General features: G+C 42.2%; 1 protein-coding gene across 1 annotated transcript in view; it reads left to right on the forward strand.

Annotated features, from left to right (window-relative positions):
* The first annotated feature begins 4,408 nt into the window (after positions 1 to 4,408).
* The window catches only part of LOC120620286 (serine protease 41-like), a 10,030-nt gene continuing 3,751 nt past the window's right edge, over positions 4,409 to 10,687 (forward strand). Inside the window, exons 1-4 of the mRNA XM_039885076.1 lie at positions 4,409 to 4,562; positions 4,652 to 4,678; positions 4,882 to 5,047; positions 5,861 to 6,144. Of these exons, the coding sequence (XP_039741010.1) occupies positions 4,484 to 4,562; positions 4,652 to 4,678; positions 4,882 to 5,047; positions 5,861 to 6,144 (556 nt within the window). The 5' untranslated portion in view covers positions 4,409 to 4,483. The remainder of the gene's footprint in view (positions 4,563 to 4,651; positions 4,679 to 4,881; positions 5,048 to 5,860; positions 6,145 to 10,687) is intronic.

Consider the following 10,687-nt stretch of genomic DNA (forward strand, 5'->3'; position numbering starts at 1 on the left):
CCCCACCACCTACGAAACACTTACTATGTGCTGGCACTCTGCCAACCATGCCAATCCCTCTTGCCTGATTTCCCAGGAGCTATTACGATACCCGTCTTACAGCAGAAGAATCAACACTCTGATGGTTGAATGACTTGCCCAAAACCCTACAGGTGGCAAAGCCAGATAAATCTACTCGGCACCCCTGGGAGAAGGTGAAGGGTAGGGGAGTGGAACTGTAGACGCTGGGGCACATCCCACTCTGCCCCTTCAGTCATTCATTTTCACCATGGGACTCTAGAGGGCCTGAGGTGGAGCCGGGATGCCTGGGCCCTGAGAGGGGACCCATTATTCAAGGAGGTGGAGCAGCTGGAGGAGAAGCGCAGTTCTCAATGTGGGAAGATGATGCCCGCTTGTTACCTGCATTGGGGTTCTTGCGTTCCCCAATATAGAAATCAAGAGGAAACCCCAGAAAAATTTCCAAATTTTATTACTCTTATACATGAGCACAAGGAAGGCAGCACAGAGGAAAGGAAGGTCCTCAGAACTGACTCAGGGGCTGGCTCTGCTTGACCGCCTTTACAAACTGCGGACAAAGCAGGCTTATGCAAAAAAGATGGGCTTTTCGAAAATGGCAGCTTTCTTTTCTATCTGTGTTGCTTGGAAACTATGTTCATGCCTGCACTGTGGGGGCAAGATGGCAGACTGTTCATTATCACCATCCAAGGTCGTATGGTGGTCAACTGCGTATGCGGAACACTGGTGACATTTATAAGAAAGTAAATGGTTAGAGGGGATAATAATCAGCTACTTTTGCTTCTTTTTTTTTTTTTTTTTGCATAGGAAGTGATGGCGTCACATTCTTGTGGTCAGCTTATCCATGATCTTCCTGTCCATCTGGCATTCCTTTGGCCCTGGGTTCAAGTCCCTGTGCTGTCTCACCTTAATATCCTCCTTTGACCACAAATAGTAGGCACCTTGTTGTCCATCGTCCCTGCCCTGCCCTGCCCTGCAGCTATGACCCTGGTCCTCTGAGCCAGGGACCTTACCGAGGTTGTGTCTGACAGAAAAAGATGTGGGAGACTTCTCCTGATTCTTAAGTTTTTTCCACTTCTCAAAAAAAAAAATATATATCCATCCTTTTGATGCCCTCCCCAATCAACCCAGCCTCCAGGCAGATTCCTTCCAAGGAACTTATTACCCCTTGGGGGCTGTGGTGGGTCTCAGCAGCCCCAAATGCTTGATTTAAGCCAAAATCATGCTCAGTGAGTATTCCAGCATTATTGCTTTTTTCCCTCTACCTGATACTTTGATTTCTGAAAAAAAAAAAAATTGTGGATTTATTCATTTCTCGAGTATTTAGAACATTTTTTCGCTTTACATATTTCAAAGCTATGCTGACGGGGAGCATAAAGGCTCATGCTTCTTACATCTTTTCAGTGGCTTGTGACTTTTATCAGTGTAAAATATCCCTATATTTCATTGGGTTAGCCTTGGGTTCTATTTTACCTGAGGTTCTCTGATATGTGATAGTCCACAGCCCCTTTCATATTGTTTGCAATTTCTTCACCTATATATATTTTTAAACAGAGACAAAATGAAGAAAACATTCAGAAACAAATCCCCCAAAAATTAAATTTCTTAACCTACTTGTCCTTGGAATATATTTGCTGGAATACTTGTAAGATAGTAAACTAATTCCATTAACAGTATTATAAATTTTTGTGACTGCAAAAAAGTTTTATATGATTCACTGATATCTTATGGGGATTAAGGCACATCCTGCCTGCTTGAGATTATGTTTAAAACTCCTAGATTATCAGAATTATGTAAGAGCCAGTGCATTTCACAGTAAATCTGATTTAAAGACATCACAACAGTCTTTACCATCATCATCAATGAATGTTTCTTAGAACTCACACCCATTCAGTAATGCTTTTTTGTGCTCACAGATATCAGGTCACCTGCTGAGTGTGATACTGGGGAAGTCAAATATTCACATCCCAGGTGCTATGGTCTGAATGTTTGTTGAAATCCTAGCTCCCAATTCACATGTTGAAATCCTAGCCCCCAGGGCGATGCTGTTCAAATGTGGGGCCTTTGGGAGGTGATTATGAGAGCAGAGCCTTCATGAATGAGATTAATGACCTTATAAAAGAGACCTCAGAGAGCCTCCCTCTCCCCTTTTGCCTTAGGAAAACAAAGCAAGAAGGCAATAGCTATGAACAAGGAAGAAGGCTATCACCAGACATTGACTCTGTTGGCACCTTAACCCCAGAATTTCAGCCCAGGAACTGTGAGAACGAAATGTTTGTGGTTGATAAGCTACCCACTTAGTGGTATTCTGTTATAGCAACCTGCTGGATAATGTGGACTAGGACACTCAGCAAAGCATTTGACTCAGAAATGCTTTTCCCATTCGTGTTCAATACATTCCCTGTTCCTGCTGATGTTATACTAGGAATATACAAAGTGGAGGAGATACATCTTTATCTTCAGACTTACGCAATCTAGGACATTTCACATAGCTATAGACCGATACTTGGAGTATATGAAATCAACACCAAGGACACACCTGCCTTTCTAATGGTCTGCTGATGGGAATTTTAGGGTCTGGCCTGGTCTGTGTATTTTCTCAACCTTTTATTGTATTTTACGTAAAATATTTTTTATTACAGAAATTTAAAAATATACACAGATGTAGATGAGTACAAAGAACATTCAACATTTGTCACTCAGCTTAAACAATTATCAATCTAAAGCCAATCTTTAGATCCCTCCACGTCTTTACATTTTTCTCTCATGGAATCTGTGCTTGTTAAATTTTTGCTTTAAGTTCTGAACATGTTTCCATATTGTCAAGTTTGCCAATTTATCCTTTAGTAATGTCCATTTTTTTATTCTGCTCTCTGGCTAAAATGTTTTACTTCAGCAATATTTCAAATTTCCACTCTTTCTTGGTCGCTGATTGCTCTTTCCCCAGATAATTCTTGTTCAATGCTTGTAAACACATCTCAAAGCTTTCTGGGGATACCAGTTAGAATTTTCCAAGTTGTCTGATGTTTCCTGTATTATCTCAGTTTTCTCTGGAGTCAGTTCAGTTTATTCAAATAGATCCTTCTGGTGTATGCATAGATTTTTCTCAAACATTTCTTCATCTTTGGTTGCTGTGCAGTAAAAGGTTAACTGAACAGGCCTAGGATGTTCAAACCCTGTACAGTCCAAAGAAAGGACTGGCCCTTGACCATCTCCTAGGAAACGACTTCTGAGCCCTTGGAATGTCCTGCCTGAAAAGAGTATCTTTGTAGACCTAGAGCCTTGTGCCACTGCAAATAGTTGATGCCAATAATGTGACTTATGGTGGGACCTTGAGTCACACTGTATCACTCGGACCTCTAGAGGGACTGGAGTCTGAGAACTAAGGTCAGTCACATGGACACTCCATGCTTATGTGATGGAACCCCAATGAAAACTTCAGACATCAAGGCTCAGGTAAACATCCCTGGCTGGCAATACTTGACGTATGCTGTCACATATCATTGCTGGGAGAATTCAGCACTGTCTATCTGACTCTACTGAGAGATGATGGCTGGATGCTTATACCCGGTCTCTCCTGGATTCTGTCCTCTGCACCTTTTGCATTTGCTAATGTTATCTGAATCCATTCACTGTAAGGAACTATAAACATGAATATAACAGTTTCTCCGCATTCTGTGAATCCTTCTAGTGAACCATTGACTCTGAGGGTGGTCCTGTGCATCTGGCTCAGTTGTCGGTACACATCTATGACTAAAGAGCCAGCTTGTTGACTTTGGTGTCCTGCAACACTGCCCACAAGAAAGGAAAGTGGCCTGTGGAGTTAAGTGGGGCTTGTTCAGGAACAGCAGGCACACGGTCAGGCTGAGAGTGCTCTAGGTGGTCAAAATCAGGCCAGCTTTTATTCTGTGGGTCCCATAAAGGATCATTACTTTGAACAGAAGTGACACAGTGCTAGGGCTCCAACGGGCACTCAATGAGGACTTGCTAGTGTGCTTTCACGGGAGTCCTGACTGGGGGCCAGGTCCTTGTCTTTCCTGGAAAGAGAAGTGGGTAGAAAAGGAGCAGCGAGGGGGCAGCCAGGATCCCAAGGTTGCAGACGAGAAGGGGATTGTTGGTTGCACCGGTTCCTGGCGTGGTTGGGGACCCAGCTCCAGGGGAAGCTCAAAGCTGGGGCTCTGTGAGGTCTGATGTTCCCCCTGAAGCCCTTAGACTCAGAGAGGTCGGTCGAGCTGGGAGAAGATGGCAGCCGGGGTTCCCGTCTCTCCCTTCCCCGCCCGCAGGGGGGCGCCCCAGCCAGGCCCTGGAGCAGACGGAAGCAGAGGGGGCGCCAAGCGGCTAGAAAGCAGGCCATGGGCACTTGTGTCGGGGTGTTGCTGCTGGCGCAGCTGTTGGTGCGAGCTGAACTAGAGATGCAGGGTGAGCTCAGGCCGGAGCTGCCGGCCGACCTCGGGGTGATGGGGGTAGGATGGGGCGCATGGAGACCGAGGGGAGCTCACCTTCTCACCTCCCCCCAGACTTGAAGGGTCAGGACCTGCTGTTTCCAGGTAAGGCGCCCAGGACGCGCGCTTGCCTGCATAGGGCACCTGGGCCGGAGTGCACAGGGTGCCTCATCTTTTCATGTCTCTCACCCCAGGTTTCCAGAACTCATCATTGCTCACATGTAACTGATGGGCCCCAGGGGGGAGGGACGGGAGTCTGTGAACCACGTGGGGAGGGTCCTCATGGTCCCCTTCTCCCTCGGCTGCATGACCCCTGGACTTGCGCAGTTTCCCGGGGAGCCCCTTCCCTTCGCACTTTCTGGTTAGTGATGGCGGGCAAGTGGCCTGTCTCCTGCAGCTCAGCCGTGTCCTCTGTCCATCCCAGGGCCATGTGGCCACCCAAACATCCACCCGCTGGTAACAGGCGGAAAAGACTCTCTTCACGGGCGCTGGCCGTGGCAGGCCAGCTTGCGCTTCTCTAAAGGCCACACCTGCGGAGGGAGCCTGCTCAACCGTCGCTGGGTGCTCTCGGCTGCGCACTGCTTTGAAAAGTGAGTCTGGGAGCTGGGGGCAGCGGCGCGCTGCCCGGTTCCCTGGGTCTGCACCACGCGCGCGCGTCGTACACGGTTGTGACCCTCCTGTTCTCCTGAGCCTCAAGACTCCTGCTGCAGCTGGTCACACCCGTGCGAGTTCCTGATGGTGCCCCTGCAGGGAACTCTGTTCAGTGTTTTCCAGAAAGGTCTTCCAGAACATTCCCGTGCACATTTGTGTCTCGTTCTTTTCTTTTTCTCTTTTCTGTTCTCTTCTCCCTGAATGGCGCCACCAGCCTTCCTCATCCCACCTCGCAGGGGAGGTGGACCACAGGTGTGGGGAATGAGCTGAGGTGAGTGAGCGCTGGGCACAGAGCCTGGCCTGTGGAACCAGCGGCCCCTGAAGCTGTTTTGACTGCACCCTGCCGAGTATCCCTTTTTGGCACCTGTGCATCTGCTCATTCGTTTTTGTTTGTTTGGTTTATTTGTTTGGTTGGTTTGTTTGTCTGCTCGTTGTTAGGATGTGACAGGCTGGTTAAGTGGCTGGCCAGATCAGACCCCGGGGGCGGCGGTCGGGGAGGCGTGGGAGGGGGAGGCACCCTCCTGTCCCATCCCCATCCCCATCTCCAGGTTCTGGGGCTTTTGCTTCAGCCTCTCTGAGTTCTCACTTTTCTTCACTGGACACTTTGTCCTTTAAGAAGAATGAAGCTCATGGTGTTCAGGATGAGCCCTAGTAGCATCCTGGGCAGTCTCCACTCAGGGAGTGGGCTGCAGGTGTGCCCAGGTGGCACACCCTCCACTAAGGTCCCTGACTGCTCTCTCCTTTCCTGCCAGGCACAGGGATCCCTCGGAATGGATGGTTCAACTGGGTGAGCTGTCTGCCAAGCCACCTTTCTGGAACCTGCGGGCCTTCTACCATCGTTACAAAGTGCAGGACATTTTTATGCACCCCTATTTCAGGGGGTTTTTACTCAATGACATTGCTCTGCTGAGGCTGTCCTCCTCTGTCACCTACAATAAGTACATCAAGCCCATTTGTGTTCTGGCCTCTTCCGCCGACTTCCAGAACCGGACTGACTGCTGGGTGACCGGCTGGGGGCAAATCCGTGAGGATATGGGTGAGGCTGGGGACAGATAGGAGGGAAAGATGGAAAAATGGAGGCATTATCCTCCCTTTGCAATTGTACCAGCCCCTACCTTGGTCTATGTATGGGCCCCTTTGTGGTCCCCGCTCAGCATTATCTCCCCACCTGCTGTCCACTCCTTCTTCCCCTGAAAGGGTAGGATTTTCTGTACCCACACGCAGTTCTCTCTCCCTCCCAGAGACTGTGAACCAGAAGCCAAAGTTAAGAGGGGGCCAGCTTCCTCCAGGCCATGTCCCCCAACCTGCAGGTGTCTGGGAGTTTTGGGGGTGGAGTTTTCAGAAAGGACTTAGGCATTTGTTTTCTTAAATTAAGATTTAATTCACAAACCATAAATTTTACCATTTTAAAGTATATACAATTTAGTGGTTTTTAGTATATTCACAGAGTTGTGGACCATCACCGCCATTTAACTGCAGAACATTTCATCATCTCAAAAATGAAATCCCATACTTATTAGCCATTACTCCCCATTTCCCATTGCGCTAGGGCCATAGGCCCTGGCAGCCTCTAATCTGCTTTCTGTCTCTGTGGACTTACCTATTTTGGACACTTCATATAAATGCAGTCATAAAGTATGTGGTCTTTTGTGCCTGGTTTCTCTCACTCAGTGTAATAGTTTCAAGGTTCATTCACGTTGTAGGATGTGTTTGTACTTCATCCTTTTGTGTTTGTATGTAGGGGGGCGGATTTCACCTTTTTCTTTTTCTGAGATTTCACATAGCATCAAACTAACCATTTTAGAGTATATGGTTCAGTAGCAGTTAGTACATTAGCAGTGTATAACCACGAGTCTTATCAAGCTCCGAAACATTTTCATCACTCCATAAAGAAATTCTATAACCATCATTGCCCATTATCTTCTCCCTCTAGCCCTTGGCAACCACTAACAAGATTTTGCTTCTATGGATCTACCTATTCTGGATATTTCATAGAAATGGAATCATACAATAAGTGATCTTTTGTGTCTGGCTTTTTTCACTGAGCATAATGTTTTCAAGGTTCATCCACATTGTAGTATGAATCAGAACATCATTCTTTTTCATGGCGATAATATTCCATTGTGTGGATAGACCATATTTTATTCATTAGTGGACATTTGTGTTATTTCTTCCTTTTAGGTATTGTGAATAGAGCTGCTGTGAACATTAGTATACAAATGATTGTTTGAATACCTTTTTCCAATTTTTCTGCATATATATTTAGGAGAGTGATTGCTGGGTTACATGGTAATTCAATGTTTAACTTTTTGAGGAACCAACAATGTTCCACAGCAGCTGCACCTCCTATTAACAATGAATGAGGATTATAATTTCTCCCCATTCTCCTCAACACTTGTTATTTTCCTTTTTTAATTTAATTTTATTTTTGGCCATCCTAGTGTGCGTGAAGTGATCTCTCATTGTGGTTTTGATTTGCTTTTCTCTAATGACTAGTTATGTTGAATATCTTTTCATGTGCGTGTTGGTCATTTGTGTGTCTTCCTTGGAGGAATGCCTATTCAAGTCCTTTACCTATTTTTAAATTGACTTGTCTTTGTTGTTGAATGGTCATGGTTTTTTACATATTCTGGATACTAGAATATATATCAGGTATATGATTTGCAAACGTTTTCTACCATTCTTTAGGTTTCTTTTCACTTTTTTTTGGCAGTGTCCTTTGATGCTTAATTTTCTTAAACTTTGAAGTCCAAATTATATATTTTCCTTTTGCTACTTGTGCTTTTGATGTCATATCTAAGAAATCATTGCCAAATTCAAGGTCATAAAGATTTACTCCTACATTTTCCTGAAGAGTTTTATTATTTTAGTGGTTATATTTATGTCTTTGATCTATTTTGAGTTGATTTTTGTATATGGTATGAGGAAGGGAGCCAACTTCATTCTTTTGCATTTGAACGTCCAGTTGTCCAAACATCATTTGTTGAAGGGACTATTCTTTCCTCCATTGAACTGTCTTGGCACCTTTGTCAAAAATGGATTTACCGTAGATGTATAGATTTATTTCTAGACTCACAATTCTATTCCATTGGTCCATATGTGTATCCTTATGCCACAACCTCATTGTTTGATCCCTGTAGCTTTACGTTTTGAAATTGGGAAGTGTGAGTCTTTCAACTTTGTTCTACTTTTTAAACATTGTTTAGATTATTTGGAATCTAATATTTCATGTGAATTTTAGTATTAGCTTGTCAATTTTTGCTAAAAAAATCTATTGGAATGTGGCTAGAGATTACATTAATCTGTAGATTGCTTTGGGGGAGTATTGCAATCTTTTTTTAAGTTTTATTTTTCAATTAGAGTTAACCTTCAAAATTATTTTATATTAGTTTCATGTGTACAGCATAATGGTTAGACATTTATGTAATTTAAGAAGTGATCCCTGTGATTACTCTTGTACCCACCTGGCACTATACATAGTTATTACAATATTACTGACTATATTCCCTATATTGTACTTCACATCCCTGTGACTATTTTGTAACTATCAATTTTTACTGCTTACTTCCTTCACTTTTTTGGAGTATTGCTATCTTAATAAGTCTGCAATCCATGAATACAACATATGTTTTCATTTACTTAGGTCCTCAGTTTCTTTCAGCAATGTTGTGTAGTTTTTCAGCACAAGTATCTTATCAGTTAAATTTATTCCTAACTATTTTTTTGATGCTATTGTCAGTGAAATTTCTTTTTATATTTTCTTTTGGAATTGTTCATTGGTACTATATAGAAATATAACTGACTTTTGTGTCTTGGATCCTGCAAATTTGCTGAATTAGTTTATTAACTCTAGTCCTTTTTCGTGTATTATGATTTTCTACATATAAGATTATGTCATTTGTGGATATAGTTTTACCTCTTCCTTTCTGATTTGGATATTTTATTTCTTTTTCTTGACTAATTTCCCTGACTAGAACTTCCAATAAAATGTTAAGTACAAGCGGCAAAAATTGGCATCCTTCTATTGCTCCTGTTCTTAGGGCAAAAGCTTTCAGTCTTTTACTATTTAGTGTAATGTTAACTGTGGGTTTTTCACATATTACCTTTATCATATTGAGGAAGTTCCCTCTATTCTTAGTTTATTGAGTGTTTTTATAACGAAAGTGTGTTAGATTTTGCCAAGTGCCTTTCCTGCATCAATTAAGATGATTATGTGTTTTTTCCCTTCATTCTATTAATGTAGTGTATAATATGTTATATTGATTGATTTTCTTATGTTGAACCACCCTTGCACTCACGGGATAACTCTTACTTGGTCATGGTGTATAATTCTTTTAATATGCGGCTGGAATCGGTTTGCTAATATTTTGTTGAGGACTTTTGCATATATATTCATAAAAAGATATTGGTTTATAGTTTCTTTTTCTTTTGATGTCTTTGTCTGGGCTTTGGTGTCATGGTAATGCTAGTTTCATGGAATGAGTTAGGAAGTGTTCCTTATTCTTTTTTTGGAAGAGTTCCAGAAGGATCAGTGTTAATATCTTCAGGTGTTTGGTAGAATTCATCATTGAAGCCATATAGTCCATGGATTTTCTTCATTGGGAGGTTTCTGACTACTGATTCAAATCTCTTTACTTATTATGGGACTGTTCAGATTTTCTATTTTTTTCTTGAGTTTTTGTTTTCAAAAATTTATACATTTCCTTTAGGTTATATAATTTGTTGACATACAATTGTTCATAGTATTCCCTTATAGTCCTTATTTCTATAGGATCAGTAGTAATGTCCCACTTTCACTGTCAATTTTGTTGATCTTTCAAAGAACCAACTTTGGTTTTGTTGATTTTCTCTATTGTTTTTCTATTCCTTAGTTTGATTTCCTCCATTCCTCTATGTATTATATCCTTCCTTTTATTCCCTTTGGGTTTAGTTTGCTCTTCTTTTTCTAGTTCCTTAAGATGTAAGTTAGGCTATTTGAGATTTTTCTCCTTTTTTAATATAGGCATTTCCAGCTATAAATTTCCTTCTGAGAACTGCTTTTGCTGCGTGTCATAAATTTTGCCATGTAGTGTTTTCATTTTATTCATCTCAAAGTGTTTTCTAATTTTCCTTGTGATTTCTTCTTTGATCCATTGGTTACGAATGTTTTTTAATTTCTACATATTTGTGAATTTTTCAACTTTTCTTTTGTTATTGATTTCTAGCCTTAGTCCATTACGGTTGGAAAATATGTTTTGAATCATTTCAATTTTTTCTAGTTTGTTGCAGCTTATTTTGTGGCCTGACATATCATCTATCCTGGAAGGTATTCCATGTGCACTTGAGAAGGATGTATATTCTGCTGTTGTTTGGGTGGATTGTTCTGTATATATCTGTTAGGTCTAGGTAATTTATACTGTTTCTCAAGTTCTCTATTTTCTAATTGTTCTCTCTGGTTGTTCTATCCATTATAAAAGTGAAGTATTAAAGTCTCCAGCTGTTATTGTAGAACTGTGTATTTTCCCACCAGTTCTGTCAGTTTTGCTTAATATACTTTGGGGCTTCGTTGTTAGGTCTATAGATGTTTATAATTATATCTT

This window comes from Pteropus medius, unplaced genomic scaffold (genome assembly GCF_902729225.1).
Source record: "Pteropus medius unplaced genomic scaffold, Ma_sr-lr_union100, whole genome shotgun sequence".
Taxonomy (NCBI): domain Eukaryota; kingdom Metazoa; phylum Chordata; class Mammalia; order Chiroptera; family Pteropodidae; genus Pteropus; species Pteropus medius.